General features: G+C 40.7%; 1 protein-coding gene across 1 annotated transcript in view; it reads left to right on the top strand.

Moving 5' to 3' along the window:
• Positions 1 to 26,267, top strand: part of lrp12 (low density lipoprotein receptor-related protein 12) — a 39,216-nt gene that overhangs the window by 8,684 nt on the left and 4,265 nt on the right. Inside the window, exons 2-7 of the mRNA XM_021571703.3 lie at positions 4,537 to 4,593; positions 13,043 to 13,178; positions 18,118 to 18,320; positions 20,804 to 20,982; positions 25,245 to 25,475; positions 25,696 to 25,917. Of these exons, the coding sequence (XP_021427378.1) occupies positions 4,537 to 4,593; positions 13,043 to 13,178; positions 18,118 to 18,320; positions 20,804 to 20,982; positions 25,245 to 25,475; positions 25,696 to 25,917 (1,028 nt within the window). The remainder of the gene's footprint in view (positions 1 to 4,536; positions 4,594 to 13,042; positions 13,179 to 18,117; positions 18,321 to 20,803; positions 20,983 to 25,244; positions 25,476 to 25,695; positions 25,918 to 26,267) is intronic.

The raw sequence follows: 26,267 nt of genomic DNA, 5'->3' as shown, positions 1-26,267 counted from the left end.
TAACAACACTGTCATCTCAGATTTTCAAAATATGCTTCTCAACCATTGCAAAACAAGCATTTGTGTAACAGTATTGATGGCTAACGTAGCATTTAGCATTAGCATTCAGCTGGCAACATTTACACAAAAAAACAGAAAAGCATTCAAATAAAATAATTTACCTTTGAAGAACTTCAGATGTTTTCAATGAGGAGACTCTCAGATAGCAAATGTTCAGTTTTTCCTGAAAGATTATTTGTTTAGGACAAATCGCTCCGTTTTCTGCGTCACGTTTAGCTATGAAAAAACCCCTGTATCCAGGATTGTGTAAATCTATCAGCAAGCTCATTAGCATAACACAACGTTAACTATTTATGAAAATCGCAAATGAAATGAAATAAATATGCCATCTCTCAAGCTTAGCCTTTTGTAAACAACACTGTCATCTCAGATTTTCAAAATATGCTTCTCAACCATAGGAAAACAATCATTTGTGTAAAAGTAGCTAGCTAGCGTTAGCATTTCGCGTTAGCATTTAGCGTTAGCATTAGCGTTAGCATCCAGCACGCAACATTAACAAAAACATAAAAGCCTTCAAATAAAATCATTTACCTTTGAAGAACTTCTGATGTTTTCAATGAGGATACTCTCAGTTAGATAGCAGATGCTCAGTTTTTCCAAAAAGATTCCTTGTGTATTAGAAATAGCTCCGTTTTATACATCACATTTGGCTACCAAAAAAAATCTGAAAATTCAGTCCTCAAAACGCGAACTTTTTTCCAAATTAACTCCATAATATCGACTGAAAACATGGCAAACGTTGTTTAGAATCAATCATCAAGGTGTTTTTCACATATCTCTTCATTGATACATCGTTCTTGGACACATGCTTTCTCCCCTGAATCAAATGGTAAAGTAGAAGCAGCTGGCAATTGCGCACCGAATTCGACGCAGGACACCAGGCGGACACTTGGAAAATGTAGTCTCTTATGGTCAATCTTCCAATGATATGCCTACAAATACGTCACAATGCTGCTAAGACCTTGGGCGAACGACAGAAAGTGTAGGCTCATTCGTTGCGCAATCACAGCCATATAAGGAGAGAATGGAAAACAGAGCTTCAGAAATTCTGCTAATTCCTGGGTGATGCATCATCTTGGTTTCGCCTGTAGAATGAGTTCTGGGGCACTTACAGACAAAATCTTTGCAGATTCTGAAACTTCAGAGTGTTTTCTTTCCAAAACTGTCAAGAATGCATAGTCGAGCATCTTTTCGTGACAAAATATCGCGCTTAAAACGGGAACGTTTTTTATCCAAAAATGAAATAGCGCCCCTAGAGCTCTAACAGGTTAACAACTTCTACCCCCAAGCCTTAGGACTGCTGAACAATTAATCAAAACTTGCTGTTTATCTATGCATTCGCTTCACCCCTACCTACATGAACAAATGACCTTAACTAACCTGTACCCCCGCACACTGACTCGGTACCGGTACCGGTACCCCCTGCATATAGCCTTGTTATTGTTATGTTATTGTGTCACTTTTTATTATTTTTTACTTTAGTTTATTTGGTAAATATTTTTTTACCTCTTCTTGTACTGTTGGGGCTTGTAAGTAAGCATTTAATGGTAAGGTCTACACTTGTATTCGGCGCATGTGACAAAGTTTTGGATTTGATTTGAAGGCACTTGATTCTATGTATCATGCAACTCTTAGGTTTATTACCAACCAAAAGCATCTGACACATCACTGTGATCTCTGTAGTTCTGTTGGCTGGTCTTCGTAGACTCTACACTTAAACATTGGTTTACTATGGTCTATAACCTTTTTGGGAAAACAGATGCTTTATCCCTCTTAATAGATAAGGCCAGAAAAACAATAGCAGTTACGGTCTTACTTAGTTTTAATCTTTCCTAAAATCAGAACGGATCATGTCAAAAATTGTTTTAGTTACTCCTTCTCCTTGGGCTTGCAGTTCTCTCCAGACCAGCTTGAAACTCCAGGATCTTGGTTCTTTGGAGGAGGTTAAATGTCTGGTTCACTCACGTGACTGAGGAATGTGATTGTCATTAGGATGTTTATCTATGATGCTTCTATGTTTCTGTCATTTTAATGTACTGTATATGTTTATTTATACATTTTATAGTGTGTCTGTCTTTAAGTTATGTCTGATCTTAGTCTTAAACATTGTTCCACCCTGTTGCTGTCTTGGTTGGACCAGGTCTATCTTGAAAAATAGATTTTTATCTTAATGAGACTAACCTATGTAACAAAAAAACCCACTGCGTCGTTTGGAAGGGTACCTAAGCAAGCATTTCACGGTAAAGTCTGCGCACGTTGTATTTGGGCGCATGTGACATAATATTTGATTTGATTGTCATTGGATGGGTTACCTTTAAATATTAATCAGCAGCACCAGGGCTCTGTGGGGGTTGACACCTTTCTAATTCTGTTATTTCAGCCCATGTGAAAGGCAGCTATTACGTTTAAATCCACATTTGTTAACTGGGTCGTTCCATGTCATTTCAGCAAGCCGTAACACCTGTCATCTCAGATTGTTCTGGAATCATTTCTGTATTTAGAAACATAAGATAAACATTCCAGAAACATTTTTTTGTTGAAATATCATTTGATCTTATGCTGATTGATAGCACCAAAATTGGCATTTTAATTTATAGGATTCATATAATATTCAATAATTATAGTACCTAACATCCAATTTGGACCGAACTTTTGTTTCTAACAATGAGTTAGACATGAGGAATCCAAAGGAGTGTTGAAAAGCCATCCACGGACTCCCCCACATCCCACCCCAGCAACAAGTGTATATGGTATCAGTTCTCTATGGCTGAAAAGTAGTATGAAGATATGGCTCGGAATATTGCTTCTTCATCCTATGAAATGTAATGTTTCTTCCCCCCTCAGAGAAATTAGTAATTGAAGTTGTTGGTTTTCTGCCCCATTTAAAGAATCTCCACCATTGTTAAAGGGATAGTTCACCCAAATTACATAGCATGTGCTGCTGTCATACCAGGTCAATGGACTCTTTACAGGTTAAGAAAACCAATATGTAATTTGGGTGAATTATCACTTTTGACAAAAAGGGGGTGGGTTCTTTAAAGAATCACCTAATAGGAGGAACAGCACCATTATAGTGGTCAGAACCTGGTAATATCAGGATGTAGGATGGGACATAAACCCAACATCTTAATTTACTAATTTCTCTGAACTGGGGGAAAACAACATCACCAAATTTACTGAGAACACATTACATAGGATGAAGAACCGATACGCAGAGCCGCAGCTCCATACTACTTGTGAAACATAAAGAACTGATACTATATACTCGTTGTTGGGGTGGGGATTGGTGTGGAGGGTCCGTGGGTGGCTTTTGACCATTCAAATCAGATGTTAGGTACTATTATATCTGAATCCTATAAAATGGCCAAATTGGGTGCAATCAATTAGCTTAATTTCTCTGAGCCAAAATTATATTTCAACAAAATTATGTTGCAGGAATGCTAATCGTAACGGTTTCTAACAACAGAAGCGATTTCATAACAATCTGACATGGGGGGTGTCAACCCTCTTGTGCTTTTTGAGGTGGAACTACCCAACTAACAAATGAATGCAATATGCCTACTGAGGTGTTTTTCTCCCCCCCACTACCATCCATAATGGGCATGTAGGCGTAGCGGGTAGCCTTAGTTCAAAGAGTTGATTGAGGCATGAGCGATGAAGTTTTCAGAATAATATGTCATAGGTTAGTACTTCTAATTAATTTGTGTAGTCAAATGATTCCTAGGCTACCCCAGGGAAGGAGCAGTGGTTCTGTAGTCAAACTAGTCGTTTTGCAACATTGTTTCCTTTGTTAGGACATGTTGGAGGGTTTGTCTGAAGATTATTGATGCTCTGTTCTATTGCTCACTCACAGCACCACACACCCGACATTGCCTAAATGCCCTCAGCTCACAGCTTGGCTAATAACATGGCATAAGCCTAGGGCCAGGCAGCCAAGTACTTCAAGTCTTCCATTAGCCAAGTCTTCCATGAGCCTATATATTTCTATAGGCATGTAGAATTCATTCTTTCAGTCATATATTTTTTTCTTCATTTTCTATGATACTCATAACCTGCAAGATTGTTAAGCCTAGTTAGTTTTTCACTTTCCACTATTTTCCACTCAGTTGTTGACCCATGTTTGCGTGTGACACTTTGGGCAAGTGTAATCGTCCTCTCTAACTGCCAGTTGTTCCCATACACATTAGCCTACACACTGTCTCAAAGCTTATCAAATTCTCCTGCTGCAAGACTACAGATGTCATTTCAGTTGCCTGTTAATCGACGTGTTGTTTGTAGCTTATGTCTAAAGTCAGTCTTGGGTTTCATTGATTCAATAGGTCAATATTTGCATTTGCCCTAGAACCAGTGGACTTGCCTCAGAAGGGCCAAAGTTATGAATAAGCCCCGTTTACACAAAAGATGAGTCCAAAGCTCATGATCACACAATCATTCATTAGAAAATAACATTTTTTTTGTTTGTTTCATCTTTTCTAGGAATTGCAGTTTGCTCCCAGCACAACGAGAACGTTTATGTATCGGGGATTTCTAATGGTAAGTTCATTTAGCCTAGATCACATGATTATCTCTGAGCTTGTAGGCTGTAGGCAGTAACTTACAACTCAGCCTTTGTTTTTGTCTGCGAATAACCAAACACTACAATTGTTGCCCACAGCAGACTTTCAGAATAGCCTTTTTGCATGAACAGAACAGAACAACCAGAGTTGGACTGCAGATTGAAGGAAAAGCTGCCAAAAAGTCAAGTGCTCAGCATATTTGGGAATTCCTTCAAGACTTGGAAAAGCATTCCTTGTGAAGCTGGTTGAGAGAATGCAAAGCTCTCAAGGCAAAGGGTGGCTACTTTGAAGAATCTAAAATATATTTTGATTTGTTTAACACATTTGTTGGTTACTTTATGATTCCATATGTGTTATTTCATAGTTTTGATGTCTTAACTATTATTATATAAAGTAAAAAATAGTAAAAAATAAAGAAAAAGCCTTGAGTAGGTGTGTCCAAACTTTTGACTTGTACTGTATAGGCCCTCAGAAGCAAACAGCTTTTTCACTCATGAGACTCCCAGTTACACAACAAATGTTCCTTTTGTTCCATAAAGATTATTTTTATATCCAAAATACCTCCGTTTGTTTGTCGTCTTATGTTCAGAAATCCACAGGAAAGAGCGGTCACGACAACGCAGACGAAAATTCCAAATAGTTTCCATAATGTCCACAGAAACATGTCAAACGATTTTTATAATCAATCCTCAGGTTGTTTTTAAAATATATAATCGATAATATATCAACCGCAAATGTCTTTCACAGTAGGAGAGGGAAAAGCAATACCTATCCAAACTCTGTTGTGCGAGCAAAACTCATGTGACCACTTGACGCGATGTTATCGTTCTGGCTCATTTTTCAAAATAAAAGCCTGAAACAATGTCTGAAGACTGTTGACACCTTGAGGAAGCGATAGGAAAAGGAATCTGGTTCATATCTCTTTAAATCCAGCAAAGGGAGGCTATGGAACATGGAGTTTTCAAAATGGAAGCCACTTCCTGTTTTGATTTTCCTCAGGGTTTCGCCTGCAATATCAGTTCTGTTATACTCACAGACAATATTTTGACAGTTTTGGAAACTTTAGAGTGTTTTCTATCCAATTCTAATAATAATATGCATATATTAGCAACTGAGACTGAGGAGCTGGCCGTTTACAATGGGCACCTTTTCATCCAAGCTACTCAATACTGCCCCTGCAGCTATAAAAAGTTAAACTACTAGCACACAGCTCAGACACCCACCCATACCCCACAAGACATGCCACCAGAGGTCTCTTCACGGCCACCTAGTCCAGAACAGACTATGGGAGGCGCACAGTACTACATAGAGCTTTGACTACATGGAACTCTATTCCACATCAGGTAACTGATGAAAGCAGTAGAATCAAATTTAAAAAGCAGGTAAAAATGCAACTTGGAACAGCGGGGACTGTGAAGTAACACACACACATGATAACGCACTATACACACACACGTACACATGGATTGTGTGTTGTAGATACGTGGTTGTGGAGTATGCACCTGAGGGCACGCACTTAGTGTGTTGTGAATTCTGTAATGTTTTTAAATGTGTATAACTGCATTAATTATGCCGGACCCCAGGAAGAGTAGCTTCTGCCTTTACATCAGCTAATGGGGATCCATAGTAAATACAAATCACTCGGAGTTCCAATGTGGCAATTGTTTGCTTGCCGAGGATTATAGGATTGAAGTGGTTTCCTTGATCAAAGAAATTCCAAACCTACGTAAGAAACTGGGGGAAACGCAGATTGGAATGTTTACCTTTTCTACGCCGGTGGCTGGACGGTGTTCGCACTTTTTGGATGCATCTCTGCCTTGCTGTTTGTTGTTGTCCGACTGGCCCGTGTTGCCCAGAGTTCGCTCTCCAGGGGAGCCATCTTCTTCCTCTCCTCCCCCATCTGATAGTAGAGTCGGAGGAGCACAGCAGGAGGAGCATGCAAATCCAATGATGGTCGCATGTTACGAGCCATGGAAGCAGAAGACAGCGGCCTGCCGCAAAGCATGCTACACTCCCTACGACAGGCCTGGAGCAGATCCAAACAACTGATAGTTTAGTCGCCCTAGAGCCTGATCTTCCTGCACCTTCGTCGCTGGGGGTACCTGTGTCTCGGCCGCCGTGCCTACTCCTACCCCTATGATTTCGATGTCGGTGTCAGCAACCTTCCATCCCTGCTCTGGATCGAGCTGGCCTGCACCAGGCACCGGGAGCAACTGACTTAAGATATCCTGCCTCTCGCCCATCCTTAAAGGGTTCTCCGAATCCTGTGAAGCGTTGGAGTGGGAGAATTTCCTCGTCCTTCTCGCCAGCCATGATTTTGGCAGCTCCATAAGAAATATGACTGTTCCTGGTGCAAAAAAATGTCCTATCCCGGAGCTCGAGGAAACGACATTACTAAGCTGCTCCCGAATGTACTACGTCAGGACATGGACATCGATTCTACTGTAGTCCATGTGGGTTTTAATGACATTATGAAGTCAACTCTGACCAGTTAAAACTGGATGTCAAAGAGCTGATGTATTCTCTGCTAGACACTAATAAAATACCCATCATATCTGGCCCTGTGCCCTCTTTGAATCGTGTCATTGAATGCTTTAGCCGGATTCTTTCTCTTCACAACTGGCTACGTGATTATTGCAGCTCACTCATTATTGCAGCTTTTTGGTAAACAAAACACGTTTTATAAGGAAGATGGATAATAGATCATACCTTTTGATACAGTGGTAGCAATACATACATTTGACATTTTAGTCATTTAGCAGATGCTCTTATCCAGAGCCACTTACAGTAGTGAGTTCATGCATTTTCTGGTACTGGTCCCCCGTGGGAATCAAGCGCCAAGCTCTACCAACTGAGCCACATGGTTATAACATCAACAGAAAAGACAGAAATCCCAATGTATGTATTTCTACTACTGTTGCTGTTTATATTCAGAACTACATTCCTGTAAAGCTCAGAGGATCTCATGTTAAATTATGTTGGAAGTAATATGGCTACAAGTTCATCTGCCTCACCTGAAGCCCTTTCTTGTGGGAAGCTGCTATAGACCAAGTGCTAGCAGTCAGTATCTGGATAACGTGTGAAGTGCTTGATAAATGTATGTAATATCAACAGAGAGGTATATTTTCTGTGTGATTGTAACATTGACTGGCTTTCATCAAGCTGCCCACTCAAGAAGAAGCTTCAAACTGTAACCAGTGCCTGAAACCTGGTTCAGGTTATCAGTCAACCTACTGAACAGGGGTAGTTACAAACAGCACAGGAATGAAATCATCAACATGCATACAGTTGAAGTCGTACGTTTACATACGTTTACATACACTTAGGTTATCAGTCAACCTACCAGGGTATTAACAAACAGCACAGGAATGAAATCATCAACATGTATTGATCACATCTTTACTAATGCTGCAGAAATGTGCTTGACAGCAGTATCCAAATCCATCGGATGTGGTGATCACAATGTAGTAATAATATCTAGGAAAACCAAAGTCACACGAGGTCATACAAGAAGTTTTGTAGTGATTCCTATGTTGGTATAAACAATATTTGTATGCCTGTGGTGTGTAATGAGGAGCTACCACACGCTGCACTTGACACATTTATGAAATTGCTTAATCCAGTTACTAATAAGCATGCACCCATTTAAGAAAATGACGGTAAAGACTGTTAAATCCCAGTGGATTGATGAAGAATATAAAAATTGTATGGTTGAGAGAGCTGAGGCAAATAAGTCTGGCTGCACAACTGATTGGCAAAAGTACTGCAAATTGAGAAATCGTGACTAAACTAAATAAGAAGAAGAAATTATACTATGAAAAAAAGCTCCTGGCTTTTTACAATTGGCTCAGAACAGGGCAGCACAGCTTGGCCTTGAATTTACACAGAGAGCTAAAAATTAATAATATGCATGTCAATCTCTCGTGGCTCAAAGTGGAGGAGAGATTGACATCACTACTTGTTTTTTGTAAGAAGTGTTGACATGCTGAATGTACAGAGCTGTCTGTTTAAACTACTAGCACACAACTCAGACACCCAAATCCACATCGGGTAACAGATGCAAGCATTTGAATCAGATTTCTTTTTAATTTTTTTTTAATGAAAATACACCCTATGGAACAGCATGGACTGTGAAGAGAACATCTGTACTTTTAGTCCCATTCAAATCTGCCATGTCAGTCATTTTTACTTGGCAGGAAGGTTATTATCCCAGCCCTAAAAACCTACTGTTTTTCAGCAAACTTCCAGCTCTTCAGATAATAATTATCCTGTGCAAATTGTCACGCCTCTGTTTTTAGGGATATTACAGAGTTGAACAGGTGCTGCACCCAGTTTGGGTAAGAACATCTGGACAATTTGATGCTTAAAACAAAGTACTATGCATATAGCCTTCAGATTAGAGGTCGACCAATTAATCGGAATGGCCGATTTAATTAGGGCCGATTTCAAGTTTTCATAACAATCAGAAATCTGTATTTTTGGAGACCATTTTGGCTGATTTTTTAATATATTTTTTTACACCTTTATTTATCCTTTATTTAACTAGGCATGTCAGTTAAGAACACGTTCTTATTTTCAATGACAGCCTAGGAATAGTGGGTTAACTGCCTTGTTCAGGGGAAGAATGGCAGATTTTTACCTTGTCAGCTCGGGGATTCAATCTTGCAACCTTAGTTAACTATTCCAACGCTCTCTAACCACCTGATTACATTGCACGTAAGCATTCATTCAAACAGCATATTCGTGCGTTTTGCCAGCAGCTCGTCGCTGTGCTTCAAGCATTGAGCTGTTTAAGACTTCAAGCCTATCAACTCCCGAGATTAGGCCGGTGTAACCGATGTGAAATGGCTAGCTAGTTAGCAGGGTGCTCGCTAATAGCGTTTCAAACGTCACTCGCTCTGAGACTTGGAGTGATTGTTCCCCTTGCCCTGCAAGGGCCACGGTTTTTGGAGCGATGGGTAGCGCTGCTTCGAGGGTGGCTGTTGTCGATGTGTTCCTGGTTCGATCTGTTACACTGGCAATACTAAAGTGCCTATAAGAACATCCAATAGTTAAAGGTATATGAAATACAAATCGTATAGAGAGAAATTGTCCTATAATTCCTATTTTAACTTCAACCTAAAACTTCTTACCTGGGAATATTGAACACTCCTGTTAAAAGGAACCACCAGCTTTCATATGTTCTCATGTTCTGAGCAAGGAACTTAAACTTTAGCTTTTTTACATGGCACATATTGCACTTTTACTTTCTTCTCCAACACTTTGTTTTTAAATTATTTAAACGTTTCATTTTATTTGAGGCTAAATTGATTTTATTGATGTATTATATTAAGTTAAAATAAGTGTTCATTCAGTTTTGTTGTTATTGTCATTATTACAAATACATTTTCTTTCTTAAATCTGCCAATTAATCGGTATTGGCTTTTTTTGGTCCTTCATATTCATTGTTTTGTTATATATCAACTTTCCTAGTGCCATACTTCTCTTTTTAAAAGATGAAGTGAACGATATTGTGCCAATGAATTACTAAATTTCCGTACACGTCAGGTAATTAAATGTCTGGATAGGTTAGTTCATGGTTCTTAATAATATGCATCATTATTTTGACTTTCTCTCAACTGTAGGCTAATATTAGGCTATCCTTAGATATTTGAAATATCTTCACGCCAGGAGAGCCAATTTTGAATGAGGGAAAAAAAAGAATTGTAGCGGCAGTTTGGTAAAACCAATTCCGTCCAAATCGTCCACTAAAAAAATGGACATGCTGGGCTAATAACTACTGACATTCTCTAGTAGGATTAGTCCCATGCGAATAGGGCTTAAATCATGGAAAGGAAAGAGCAGGTGTTCCTAATGTTTTGTACATTCTGTGTAGAAAATCTATGGCAAGACTTGAAAATGGCTGTCTAGCAATTATCAACAACCAACTTGGCAGAGCTTGAAGAATAAAAAAATAAAATAATGGGCAAATATTGTACAATCCAGGTGTGCAAAAATCTTAGCTGTTTCTAACATTACCTATCTACTAATATAGATTGTTGACCACAAATTAAAATTAAATACATTTTATTCCCACTTTTAACACAACAATATTTGGAAGAAGTCAAGGGGTGTGAATACATTCTGAAGGTCCTCAGATCTTATTATATTTTGCCCTAGTCTTTTCCAACCATGCCACAAAGTGTGATAGAAAATCAGTAGCTTACAGCAACCTAGCATGATGGACAATGTTTATTGGCAGGTGGAATCATGCCCAATTAGGTTGCAAGGTAAAAATGTTAGGCGGGATCAGGTCAGCCCAGTATTGTCCAATGAGGTTGCATAGTGGATCCAAGCACATCTGTTTAATTTACTCTCTTTGTGCACTGTGCAGGGTTCGAGAACAATGACATGATACACATACAGTTGAAGTCGGAAGTTTACATACACCTTAGCCAAATACATTTAAACTCAGTTTTTCACAATTCCTGACATTTAATCCATGTAAAAATTCCCTGTCTTAGGTCAGTTAGGATCAGCACTTAATTTTAAGAATGTGAAATGTCAGAATAATAGAGACAATGATTTATTTCAGCTTTTATTTCTTTCATCACATTCCCAGTGGGTCATACGTTTACATACACTCAATTAGTATTTGGTAGCATTGCCTTTAAATTGTTTAACTTGGGTCAAATGTTTTGGGTAGCCTTCCAAAAGCTTCCCACAATAGGTTGGGTGAATTTTTGGCCCATTCCTCATGACAAAATTGGTGTAACTAAGTCATGTTTGTAGGCCTCCTTGCTTGCGCACACTTTTTCAGTTCTGCCCACAAATTTTCTATGGGATTGAGGTCAGGGCTTGTGATGGCTGCTCCAATACCTTGACTTTGTTGTCCTTAGGCCATTTTGCCACAACTTTGGAAGTATGCTTGGGGTCATTGTCCATTTGGAAGACCCATTTGTGACCAAGCTTTAACTTCCTGTCTGATGTCTTGAGATGTTGCTTCAATATATCCACATAATTTTCCTATGGATATAGATACTTTTGTACCTGTTTCCTCCAGCATCTTCACAAGGTCCTTTGCTGTTGTTCTGGGATTGATTTGCACTTTTCGCACCAAAGTACATGAATCTCTAGGAGACAGAACGCGTCTCTTTCCTGGGCAGTATGACGGCTGCATGGTCACATGGTGTTTATACTTGCGTACTATTGTTTGTACAGATTAACGTGGTACCTTCAGGTGTTTGGAAATTGCTCCCATGGATGAACCAGACTTGTGGAGGTCTAAAAATAACATTCTGAAGTCTTGGCTGATTTCTTTTGATTTTCCCATGATGTCAAGCAAAGAGGCACTGAGTTTGAAGGTAGGCCTTGAAATACATCCACAGATACACCTCCAATTGACTCAAATGATGTCTCACTGGTCACTGGTCACCCCCAAAGCCAATTCCTCCTTTGGTCGTCTTTCCTTCCAGTTCTCTGCTGCCAATGACTGGAACGAACTGCAAAAATCTCTGAAGCTGGAGACTCATATCTCCCTCACTAGCTTTAAGCACCAGCTGTCTTGGCAGCTCACAGATCACTGCACCTGTACATAGCCCATCTGTAAACAGCCCATCTACCTACCTCATCCCCATGCTGTATTTATTTGTCTTGCTCCTTTGCACCCCAGTATCTCTACTTACACATTCATCTTCTGCACATCTACCATTCCAGTGTTTAATTGCTATATTGTAATTACTTCGCCAACATGGCCTATTTATTGCCTTAACTTACCTCATTTGCACTCACTGTGTATAGAGTTTTTGTTTTCTTTTGTTCTACTGTATTATTGACTGTATGTTTTGTTATTTCCATGTGTAACTCTGTGTTGTTGTATGTGTCGAATTGCTATGCTTTATGTTGGCCAGGTCGCAGTTGCAAATGAGAACTTGTTCTCAACTAGCCTACCTGGTTAAATAAAGGTGAAATAAAATAAATAAATGAGCCTATCAGAAGCTTCTAAAGCCATGACATAATTTTCTGGAATTTTCCAATCTGTTTAAAGGCACAGTCAACTTAGTGTATGTAAACTTCTGACCCACTGGAATTGGGATACAGTGAATTATAAGTGAAATAATCTGTCTGTAAACAATTGTTGGAAAGATTACTTGTGTCATGCACAAAGTAGATATCCTAACCGACTAGCCAACTCTTTAGTTTGTTAACAAGAAATATGTGGAGTGGTTGAAAAATAGTTTTATTGACTCCAACCTAAGTGTATGTAAACCTCCGACTTCAACTGTATGTAAGGTGGAACACAATCTTTGGTGAACCGTTTTGGCTTGAGAACACTACTTTGAAAACTACCGGCCTGAAATTATCACTTTAAATGCTCATTTGTGTGTCTGCGTGGGTGTGTATGTGTGTGCGCACGCCTGTCTGTGTGTGTGTGTGTGTGTGTCCAGCCTGTGGAGATGTGGCAGAGCAGATCAGGGCATCCAGTGGAGTGATCACCAGCCCTGGCTGGCCCTTCCAGTACCCCTCCAGGATCAACTGCAGCTGGAACATCAGGGCTAACCCTGGGGAAATCATCACCATCAGGTAGAGCTCTACACCATCTCCTCTCCACAATCTATACCGCTTCTCTCCCTCTGCACTTTGAAACATCTCTCCCTCTCCTCCCTCAGTAGCTTCCTGCCTCAGTCTGTACCCTCCTCAGCCTAGCTGGATGCATACATTGCCCACACGATAAGAGGGCCTAATTAATGCAGGGGCTGATTCCTCCTGGCCCAAGCTCGTAGGGGGCACTTGAGGTGGGGAAAATGCAGAGATGTTTTTTTCTGCAACCGCCAACTACAGAAACCTGCACTCAATCAGAAGATGGGGAAGAGAGGAGGTAGGGGGCCCATATGGGGGTTGGGTAACTGGGGGCACCAAGCAAGGTGCAGAACACTTTAGTCGACCCTCTCAACCCGTCCCTAACATCCGTTCTATTAGCCAACGTGCAATCACTGGATAATAAACTGGATGAGCTCATTTCAAGACTGTCCTACCAACAAGACATTAAAAACTGTAGTATGTTATGTTATGTTTCACCGAGTCGTGGCTAATCGACGACACAGATAATATACAGTTGGCTGGGTTTTCCGTGCATGGGGAGGGGGGTGTGTGTCTTTGTCAATAACAGCTGGTGCGCAATTTCTAATATTAAGGTAATTTTGAGGTATTGCTCGCCTGAGGTAGAGTACCTCATGATAAGCTGTAGACCACAATATCTACCAAGAGAGTTATCATCTATATTTTTCGTAGCCATCTATCTATCACAAAAAAACGATGCTAGCAATAAGACCACACTCAACGAGCTGTATAAGGCCATAAGCAAACAAGAAAATGCTCATCCAGAAGCGCCGTACCTAGAGGCTAGGGACATTTATGCAGGCAAACTTAAATTAAATCAGTTTTACCAAATTTCTACCAGCATGTAACATGTGCAACCAGAGGGGAAAACCTCAAGACAACCTTTACTTCACACACACAAAGATGTGTACAAAGCTGTCCCTTGCCCTCCATTTGGAAAATCTGACCATAATTCTATCCTCCTGTTTCCTGCTTACAAGCAAAAACTAAAGCAGGAAGTACCAGTGACTCGCTCAATATGGAAGTGGTTGGATGCTACGCTACATGACTGTTTTGCTAGCACAGACTGGAATATGTTCTGTGATTATTCCAATGGCATTGAGGAGTTTACCACCTCAGTCACCAGATTCATCAATACAGTCATGGCCAAAAATATTGGCACCCTTGCTCTTTTTTCAAGTAACTCACAATTTTCCCTAAAAATAAGTTGAAATTGAACAAAGTATTTGGTCTCCACAATTCTTTATTTCACTGTTAATATTACAGAACCTTTGTTTTTTCAGAACTTAAAATATATCCATTTAAATTGACAAAAGTATTGACACTCTAGACTCAATATTTGGTACCACAGCCTTTGGTCAGAATAACTGCGATCAAACACTTCCTATAACCATTGATGAGCTTCCTGCACCTCTGTACAGTCAGTTTGGCACACTCCTCTTGGGCAAACTGCTCCAGTTCTCCCAGATTAGAAGGGTGCCTTCTCCTATCTGCTGTTTTCAGATCTCTCCACAAGATTTAGATCTGGGCTTATTGATGACCACTTCAGAACAGTCCAGCATTTTGTCTTGAACCATTCCTTTGTGCTTGTTGAAGTGTGTTTGGGGTCATTGTCCAGCTGGAAGACCCATCACCTTCGACGGAGACCCAGCTTTCTGACACTGGGTCCGACATTGCGCTCCAAAATACCTTGGTATTCACCTGACTTCATGATGCCATGCACACGTTCAAGGCACCCAGTGCCGGAGGCAGCAAAGCAACCCCTAAACATCACTCAACCTCCATGTTTGACTGTAGGGAAGGTGTTCTTTTCTTTGAAAGCTTCATTTTGTTTTCTGTAAACATAGAGATGGTGTGCTTTACCAAAAACCTCTAATTTGGTCTCATCTTTCTACGGAACATTCTCCCAGTAGGATTTTGGCATGTTCAGATGTGTTTTGGCAAATTACAATCGGACTTTCTTATGTCTTTCTCTCAGCAGTGGGGTCCTCCTGGGTCTCCTACCATATAACCTCCTTCATTGAGTTGGCGACGGATGGTGCGAGTTGAAACTCGTAACTTGTGTCTGAAGGTCAGCTTGAATCTGTGTGGCAGTTGATGGAGGTGCTTTCTCCACCATTCGATACAATCCTTCGCTGCAGTCTTCCATCAAGTTTTCTCTTGTGGCCACGTCCAGTGAGGTTGGCTACAGTGGCAAGGGCCTTAAACTTCTTGATAACATTACGTACAGGAGAAACCAGAACATCAAGGTCTCTGGAGATGAACTTGAGATTGTTGCCAAGCATGGACAATCTTGTGTCTGACCTACTCAGATAATTCTCTGGTTTTCTTTATTTTGTCCATGCTCAGTGTGGTACACACAGTGACACAAAACAGGACAATGAGTCTTTTTCTCTATTCAAACATGAGGAATACAATATTTTTTTACTGCAGGCACCTTCCATTCACCACAGGTGAGTTCAATTCCAAAGTAAATGAGAATCACCTGCTTGAAATCTAATTATTTCTAACTACTTCTAGAAGGTGCCAATAATATTTTCAGGGCCATTTTAGGATTTCTTTGTGGAATTATCTAAGATTTAGTAAATTATTCAGATTTTTTGGTTTTGTTCAACTGCACACCAAAGGCATGCATATGTGGATACCAAAATATGTTTTAATTTCAAACGTTTTCTGGAAGAAATGGTGCAATATTTGAAAAAAGTGCAAGGGTGCCAATATTTTTTTCCGCGACTGGTCGTGCATCGATGACGTCATCCCCACAGTGACCGTACGTATTTACAGCGGGGCAAAAAAGTATTTAGTCAGCCACCATTTGTGCAAGTTCTCCCACTTAAAAAGATGAGAGAGGCATGTCATTTTCATCATAGGTACACTACACTATGACAGACAAAATGAGAAAAAAAAATCCAGGGACCTTGATTTGCAGCAAAGCACCCCCACAACATGATACTGCCATGATACTGCCACAAGGTCCTTTGCTGTTGTTCTAGGATTGATTTGCACTTTTCGCAAAGTCGTTCATCTCTAGGAGACCACGTGTCTCCTTCCTGAGTGGTATGATGGCTGCGCGGTTCCATGGTGTTTATACTTGCGTACTATTGTTTTTACAGATGAACGTGGTTCCTTCAGGCATTTGGAAATTGCTCCCAAGGATAAATCCGACTTGTGGAGGTCTACCATTTTTTCTTCTGAGGTCTTGGCTGATTTCATTTGATTTTCCCATGATGTCAAGTAAAGAGTTTGAAGTTAGGCCTTGAAATATATCCACAGGTGCACCTCCAATTGACTCAAATGATGTCAATTAGCCAATTGACCCCGATGATGTCAATCAGAAGCTTCTAAAGCCATGACATAATTTTCTGGAATTTTCCAAGCTGTTTAAAGGCACAGTCGACTTAGTGTATGTAAACTTCTGACCCACTGGAATTGTGATACAGGGAATGATAAGTGAAATAATCTGTCTGTAAACAATTGTTGGAAAAATGTTTTGTGTCATGCACAAAGTAGATGTCCTAACCGACTAGCCAAAACTATTGTTTGTTAACAAGATTTTTGTGGAGTGGTTGAAAAGCGAGTTTTATTGACTCCAACTTAAGTGTATGTGAACTTCCGACTTCAACTGTACGTACTGTGGGGACAACGTCATCGATGCACTTATTGATGAAGCCAGTGACGGTTGTGGTGTACTCCTCAATGCTATCTGAAGAGTCCTGGAACATATTCCAGTCTCTCCTAGCAAAACAGTCCTGTAGTAAAACAGTCCTGTAGGTTAGTATCTGCATCATCTGACCACTTCCGTATTGAGTGAGTCACTGGTACATCCTGCTTCAGGACGATAGCGTTATGGTCAGATTTGCCAAATGGAGGGCGAGGGACAGCTTTGTACACATCTTTGTGTGTGTGAAGTAAAGGTTGTATAGAGTTTTTTTCCCTCTGGTTGCACATGTTGCACATGCTGGTAGAAATGAGGTAAAATGTATTTAAGTTTCCCTGCATTAAAGTCCCTGGCCACTAGGAACGCCACCTCTGGATGATCACCGATCAGAGTGCTGACAGTAACTTGCCTTTTCTTTATGGCAGTGCTGTGTCCATGGTTACCTGCACAGAAATAGACCCTGTTTAGTGGTTAAGAACAAACAGAAAATGCAATCTATCAATGACCATTAATGGGCAACAGGGCTTGCATGCAAACAACACTTGATAAATCCACTATTAGCGAATGTGTTAGTAATAGGTTAGTAGTGTTTATACTTAAGTCATGGTTCTACACATTAGTAATATAAGTGGTTTTACTCTATTTTTTTATTTTTATGAAAGCAGTTCAGTTATTGGTTATGTCTCATCCATTGTATTCTAACCCTGGAGGAAAGTCAACTAGTCATATCAGGGAAATACATTGATCATCTTTATTGTTGGGAAACTTCTTTCAACTGTTTGCTTTTTTACAGCATGTACCCTATGAAAGTCGCTCATATCGGTGACATCCAATTTACAGACTTCGACAAGATGTGTGGTTTTCTTACCTACTTCAGTTGAATGCACTTATTGTAATTCGCTCTGGATAAGAGTGTCTCTAAAGCTAGAGTCCTTAATTAGTGGACCTGCCACGTCCTTTTGGGATATTTCAACAAGTTACGGCAAACAACGAACACTCGATCATCAATGCACGCGCAATAGAACAGCCGAATATGTACTGCACATTTTATTTTACCACGCTGCTTGACACCCCACTCCATTGTTTCATCAACAAAACAATAACAAAGACGCTGGGGCGAACAGTGGTGCTATTTCCCAAAATGCGGATTCGATCTTTAACTTACTAAATTGTGAAATGTACAGTACATGAATGGTTTTTACTGTCGGGAAACCTCTTTTAACCCTTTGCCATTTCTCCCCGCAGTTTCCAGGACTTTGAGATCCAGAGCTCCCACCGTTGCGGCCTGGACTGGATCTCCATTAGCACCTACAAGAACCTGGACGGCTACCGGGCATGTGGCTCATCCATCCCAGCCCCTTACATTTCCTCCCAGGACCACGTGTGGATTAAGTTCCACTCAGACGACATCATGACTGGCAAGGGCTTCAGGCTGTCTTATATAACAGGTAGCACCACTCGCAGAGTCATGCTATTTATATCTGTATCAAGGGCTACTGTACGGTCAGATCAGAGATGACATGTGGACAGATGTCTACTGGTGGTGAGGATGTTCCTACCCCCAAGAGAAAAGAGAGAAAGCAGCTTTTAGTTTTTTTGTCCTCTTTCTATGCTTTTCTCTCTTGTCTCCAAGCATTGGATTTTCAAATGTGTAAAAAGACAGAGGATCAGAGGCTCACGAACTGTGCACGTCTATAAATGAACGTATGAAGAAATTGATTCTGCTGATATAATGTTGATGGTGCACAGCTTGATCAATAAACACTATCATTGTACGTAATTTAACTAAATGATACCACAATCGCTTGATTGTCACTAATGGTAAAACATTTTTAAATGGTCCCACACTGCATTAAATGGTGGTATTTCCCCTAGGGCTGTTGCGGTGACCAGATTTCTGCTACAGCAGCGGTCGCGAGTCATGAAGGCAGTCAAATTCCATGTGACCATTTAGTCACGGTAATTAGGCTTCTCCAAGCTCTGATGCGGCTGCTGGTCATATAGTAGCCTACCAAACTTGCTACCTACCTGGTAGTCAGCACTATATTGTTCCTCTAATCACTCTGACATCAATGCAAATGTTTCAGAAAATTGAACCAAACACTTCATGAGAGCCCATGAGCTCATGTTGTGTAACATTTCTATAGGCTATGCAATTGCGTGAGAAAGCAGAGTGATGGCCTCTACTAAAGAGGAGGATCCCATCAGCTTTCTAAAGGCTAGGCCTACTATATTTATTTCTCAACTTTCCTAATATTAAGCACATTGTTTATCTTTACAACAGGAGTATAGCCTACCTGGCTGGCATGAAAATAAACCACGGGGAAAAGCGTTCTCCATTCACTATTTAAGTCCATAGATGGATGACATGTATTTTTTTCCGCTGTCCCTGTTTCGATACAGGTGCATGATAATGGTCCATTCTAAATCCAAAACAAATTTCACACATATATTATTTAGTATATGTAAAGACATGATTAAATCAAGAATAGTCTGATGGGTGACAATATTAGCCTATCACTTGTGAATGATATAATATCACTTGTGAATGATGCCCAGCATAAGAAACTGCATTTTTTTTGCAACTTTTTCAAATCATAATTGCACACCTCTTGTATCCTAGCCCAAAGCCCTATATGTTTTAATAAGGTTAGTATCACACCTCATGTAGTCTAGCCCAAAGCCCTATATGTTTTAATAAGGTTAGTATCACACCTCATGTAGTCTAGCCCAAAGCCCTATATGTTTTAATAAGGTTAGTATCACACCTCATGTAGTCTAACCCAAAGCCCTATACGTTTTAATAAGGTTAGTATCACACCTCATGTAGCCTAGCCCATAGTCCTATATATTTTGATAAGGTTTGGATGGCCAAATAAGGTTAAAGTGGCCAAATAACTTCTTAAAATTAAGCCGCTCTACAAGGGGTGTAGAGCCTAACTGGCAGACCCAAGCAAGCAGTGTGTGAGTTTCAAGTTTTTTTTAACGGCCTAGGAACAGTGGGTTAACTGCCTGTTCAGGGGCAGAACGACAGATTTGTACCTTGTCAGCTCAGGGATTTGAACATGAAACATTTTGGTTACTAGTCCAACGCTCTAACCACTAGGCTACCCTGCCATTCTAACCACTGGGCTACCCTTCGCATCCCACAACTGTACCAGACTGTTTGGAATATTTATTGCCGACGTGAAATTATAAGCATTATCAAGTGCTTGTCAAATTGTGAATGAGAGACTGATGTAATGTGTATGCAGCCTGCTCAAGAAACAAAGCAGAGCTCATGCCTTTCAAGCTACTTTTTTCAAATCATCATTAGAGTCACATCATGCAGCCTTACAATGTATTAAAAGTCAAAACATATATTCCAACATTTGTAGAATTGAAGTTACACTAATAACTCTAAATTAAGCATATAGGAATAGGTATTTCTTTGTTAACCCCTCAACACAGAATAGCCGCGCACGCGTGCACTCCCTCAAATTGTTTGGAGAAAATGTCCTTTCTATTTTATTCAGCTTTGTTCAATTGTATTCTTCATACACTATAAAATAATGCCACGGAATCCTAAGCAAATCTTGTCTGCTAAATGAACTAGTGTAGCCCACAGCCATTTGGCATAGCCAGATCAGGACCTAAATAAGGACATTTTCTTCATATCATGCTTCTTTAGACCCATTTTAAAATGAATAATGGATTTATTGTGAAGATGTAGGCCATATTACATGTATTTCTGAGACTTTTTTAAAATGTACATGTTCCAAAGGTCTGTGTCAGTGGCAGGGATGTGTGGAAGCCAGGAGATGCAAAACGTGTTCATGTTAATTAACGGTCAATTACCTTGAGGCCGACAGATATTTGCTTGACAATCACCGGCTGACGGAACTTTCCTGACCGCCACAGTCCTAGTATTTCCTAATATTCCTAATTTCAGGAAAATCGGAGATGATCAGCTGCGACTTGGACCAGTTCCACTGCTCCAACGGAAAGTGCATCCCGGAGTCGTGGAAGTGCAACACCATGGACGAGTGTGGTGACAACTCGGATGAGGAGCTATGCGTCCAGCCCAACCCCTCGGCAGCATTCTCCTTCCAGCCCTGTGCCTTCAACCAGGTATCTCATTTACATACAGTACCAGTCAAAAGTTTGGACACCTACTCATTCAAGGGTTTTTCTTTATATTTATTATTTGCTACATTGTAGAATACTAGTGAAGACATCAACTGTGAAATAACACATATGGAATCATTTAGTAACCAAAAAAGTGTTAAAACAAATCAAAATATATTTTAGATTTTAGTTTCTACAAAGTAGCCACCTTTTGCCTTGATGAAAGCTTTGCACACTCTTGGCATTCTCTCAACCAGCTTCACGAGGAATACTTTTCCAACAGTCTTGAAGGAGTTCCCACATATGCTGAACACTTGTTGGCTGCTTTTCCTTCACTCTGCGGTCCAACTCATCCCAAACCATCTCAATTAAAATCAAATCAAATTTATTTATATAGCCCTTCGTACATCAGCTGATATCTCAAAGTGCTGTACAGAAACCTAGCCTAAAACCCCAAACAGCAAGCAATGCAGGTGTAGAAGCACAGTGGCTAGGAAAAACTCCCTAGAAAGGCCAAAACCTAGGAAGAAACCTAGAGAGGAACCAGGCTATGTGGGGTGGCCAGTCCTCTTCTGGCTGTGCCGGGTGGAGATTATAACAGAACATGGCCAAGATGTTCAAATGTTCATAAATGACCAGCATGGTCCAATAATAATAAGGCAGAACAGTTGAAACTGGAGCAGCAGCACGGCCAGGTGGACTGGGGACAGCAAGGAGTCATCATGTCAGGTAGTCCTGAGGCATGGTCCTAGGGCTCAGGTCCTCCGAGAGAGAGAAAGAAAGAGAGAATTAGAGAGAGCACACTTAAATTCACACAGGACACCGAATAGGACAGGAGAAGTACTCCAGATATAACAAACTGACCCTAGCCCCCCGACACATGAACTACTGCAGCATAAATACTGGAGGCTGAGACAGGAGGGGTCAGGAGACACTGTGGCCCCATCCGAGGACACCCCCGGACAGGGCCAAACAGGAAGGATATAACCCCACCCACTTTGCCAAAGCACAGCCCCCGCACCACTAGAGGGATATCTTCAACCACCAACTTACCATCCTGAGACAAGGTTGAGTATAGCCCACAAAGATCTCCGCCACGGCACAACCCAAGGGGGGGCGCCAACCAATTGGGTTGAGGTCGGGGGATTGTGGAGGCCAGGTCATCTGATGCAGCACTCCATCGCTCTCCTTGGTCAAATAGCCGTTACACAGCCTGGAGGTGTGTTTTTGGTCATTGTCCTGTTGAAATTATAGTCCCAAACCAGATGGGATGGCATATCGCTGCAGAATGCTGTGGTTGCCATGCTTTTCAAGTGTGCCTTGAATTCTAAATAAATCACAGACAGTGTCACCAGCAAGCACCATCACACCTCCTCCTCCAAGCTTCACGGTGGGAACCACACATGCGGAGATCATTCGTTCACCTACTTTGTGTCTCAGAAAGACACTACGGTTGGAACCAAAACTCTGAAATTTGAACTCATCAGTCCAAAGGACAGATTTCCACCGGTCTAATGTCCGTTGCTCATGTTTTTTGGCTCAAGCAAGTCTCTTCTTCTTATTGGTGTTCTGTAGTAGTGGTTTCTTTGTAGCAATTTGACCATGATTCACGCAGTGTCTGAACAGTTTATGTTGAGATGTCTGTCACTTGAACTCTGAAACATATATTTGAGCTGCAATTTCTGAGGCTGGTAACTCGAATGAATTTATCCTCTGCAGCAGAGGTAAATCTGGGTCTTCCTTTCCTGTGGCGTACCTCATGAGAGCCAGTTTAATCATAACACTTGATGGTTTTTGCGACTGCACTTGAAGAAACTCTGGATTGACTGACCTTCATGTCTTAAAGTAATGATAGGCTGTCATTTCTCTTTGCTTATTTGAGTTGTTCTTGCCATAAAATGGACTTGGTCTTTTACCAAACTTTTAACAAGCCACACCTGTTAATTGAAATGCAATCCAGGTGACTACCTCTTGAAGGGAATGCCAAGAGTGTGCAAAGCTGTCATCAAGGGTAAGGGTGGCTACTTTGAAGAATCTATAATCTAAAATATATTTTGATTTAGCACTTTTTTTGGTTACTACATGATTCCATATGTGTTATTTTATAGTTTTGATGTCTTCACTATTATTCTACAATGTAGAAAATAGTCAAAATAAAGAAAAACACTGGAATGAGTAGGAGTGTCCAAACATTTGACTGGTACTGTAAGTATTCACACCCCTAAGTCAATACATGTTAGAATAATCTTCGGCAGCGATTACAGCTGCGACTTTTTCTGGGTAAGTCTCTAAGAGCTTTGTACACCTGGATTGTATAAATCTTCAAGCTGGTTATTGGTCATTGCTAGACAGCCATTTTACAGTCTTTAATTATTTATTTAATTTTTGTGTCAAGTCGCACTGCTTCTTAACAAAATGCTTGCTTAACCCGGAAGCTACAATGTAGAAAATAGTCAAAATAAAGAAAAACACTGGAATGAGTAGGAGTGTCCAAACATTTGACTGGTACTGTAAGTATTCACACCCCTAAGTCAATACATGTTAGAATAATCTTCGGCAGCGATTACAGCTGCGACTTTTTCTGGGTAAGTCTCTAAGAGCTTTGTACACCTGGATTGTATAAATCTTCAAGCTGGTTATTGGTCATTGCTAGACAGCCATTTTACAGTCTTTAATTATTTATTTAATTTTTGTGTCAAGTCGCACTGCTTCTTAACAAAATGCTTGCTTAACCCGGAAGCCAGCCGCACCAATGTGTCGGAGGAAACTGGTGACCTTGTCAGCATGCATTGCGCCCAGCCCGCCACAGGAGTTGATAGAGCGCAATGAGGACAACCCAGCCGGCCAAACCCTCCCCTAATCTGGATGATGCTGGGCCAATTGTGCGCAGCCTCATGGGTCTCCCGGTCGCAGCCGGCTGCAACACAGCCCTGGGATCGAACCAGGATCTGTAGTGACGCAGCTAGCACTTCGATACAGTGCCTTAGACCGCTGAGCCATGCGGGAGGCCCTCAATGTTTTACCCTTGACATAGATTTTCAAGCCAATTTTAAATGTAATTTTGGTAAGCAACTCCTGTATATTTGGCCTGCTGAAAGGTGCATTTGTCTCCCAGTGTCTTTTGGAAAGCAGACTGAACCAGGTTTTCCTATAGGATTTTGTCTGTGCTTAACTCTATTCCATTTATTTTTTATCCCCCCCAAAACTCCCTAGTCCTTGCCGATGACAAGCATACCCATAACATGATGCAGCCACCACCACCCTTAAAAATATGAAGAGTTGTACTCAGTGATGTGTTGTACTGGATTTGCCCCAAACATAACACTTTGTATTCCGGACAAAAAGTGTATTTCTTTCACTAGATGCATGTCATGGAATATTTCCTTCCTTCCTTTCACTCAGCCATTTAGGTTAGTATTGTGGAGTAATTCAATTTAACATTTCGCAGACACTTCTCAAGATTGACTTACAGGAGTGAGTGCATACATTTTTCATACTATTTTGTACTGGTCCCTTGTGGGAATCGAACCCATAACACTGGCATTGCAAGCTCCATGCTCTACGAACTGAGCCACATGGGACTTCTCCTATCACTGCCATTGAGCTCTGTAACCATGGCCTCATGGTGAAATCCCTGAGTTTCTGAAGAGGTAGGAAACCTCAGTTAGGAAGGACGCCTGTATCTTTGTAGTGACTGGGTATATTTAAAGGGTAATTAATAACTTTACCATGCTCAAAATGATATTCAATGTCAGTATTTTTACTCATCTACCAATAGGTGATCTCCATGCAACTTATGTAATTTGTTAGGCACGTTTGTACTCCTGAACTTATTTAGGCTTGCTATAACAGAAGAGTTTAATACTAATTGACTCAAGCATTTTCAGCTTTTCATTTTAAATTAGTTCATAGAAAATGTTCTACTTGACACAAAATCTAAATTTAGGCGATTTTAAATTAAGGCTGTAACACAACAAAATGTGGAAAAAGTCAAGGGGTGTGAATACTTTCTGTATGTATTATCCAATTTAATTGAATATAAAGTGAGTATGGGGTGTCTAGTGTACAGCCAATCTTGCGCAAGCTGTCCATTATTTTGCCCACTTGATAAAAGCAAGGACCACAATTGAAAATACGTTTATAGACTTTGTTTTCAATCCTCTACAATTTTTTGTTGTACTCCCATGGCCAAGACAACTATATGTATTTTACATTTGTCAAATAAAATAATATTAATATTATTAATTAATACAATTATCATTCAGTTTCCCTGCCTTTCCCGCTACACCCGCGTCTACACCTGCCTGCACGAGTCGCTCAAATGCGATGGCAGCATCGACTGCCAGGACCTTGGTGACGAGATCGACTGTGACGTGCCTACCTGCGGCGAGTGGCTGCGGAACTTCTACGGCACCTTCAGCTCACCCAACTACCCTGACTTCTACCCACCAGGCAGCAACTGCACCTGGCTTATCGACACAGGCGACCACCGCAAGGTTGGATGTAGCTAGGACTGTTGATTATTATTTTTTTTTATCCTCAATGATTTTTTTGCATGTGTGTATTATTGTACGGTATTCACATGGCTGAGACAACTATGGGTTTGTCTGAAATGACACGCTATCCTTATATGGTAAACAATTTTTGACAAAGGCTCACCAGACGCAGACTATGTATTTAAAATCATTAATTAATTATTTAATGGACTGATTCCAGGTGATCCTGCGTTTCATGGACTTCAAGCTAGACGGGACGGGCTATGGGGACTACGTCAAGGTGTACGACGGCTTGGAAGAGAACCCTCGCCGTCTACTCCGCGTCCTCACAGCCTTTGACTCCCGTGCCCCCATGGCCGTGGTCTCGTCCTCGGGCCAGCTGCGCGTTCACTTCTACGCTGACAAGATCAATGCGGCAAGGGGCTTCAATGTCACCTACCAGGTAGGCGCATGAGTTCAACCCAAGTTTCTCCAAATCGATTAGTTGCTATTGGTTTGGTTGCTAGGGCCGATTGATTCAATTAATAGTTTTCCGTCGTTGCATACTAGCTTCTTATTTATTGCGCGGGAGAAAGGCTTTAAAAAAAAAAAAAATCTAAACAAACAATCTTGTTTATTTAAAGTGACATTTAGCCTTATCTCTGCCACTGTATATAGCATATTAACAACGTTACGTTTTTCATAAACATAAAAAATATCCTCGCCACAAGCTAGAACAAGCTCATTTTCATTTCATTTCATTTCATTCATCGACTTCCTGTCTATTCCTCTGCTCATAGTGTACCACAAGAT

The sequence above is a fragment of the Oncorhynchus mykiss genome, chromosome 18 (genome assembly GCF_057628025.1).
Source record: "Oncorhynchus mykiss isolate SJ-2025 chromosome 18, ASM5762802v1, whole genome shotgun sequence".
In the NCBI taxonomy this organism is placed as follows: domain Eukaryota; kingdom Metazoa; phylum Chordata; class Actinopteri; order Salmoniformes; family Salmonidae; genus Oncorhynchus; species Oncorhynchus mykiss.
The sequence above is the reverse complement of the archived record's forward strand: the minus strand, read 5'-3'. Positions and strand labels throughout refer to the sequence as shown.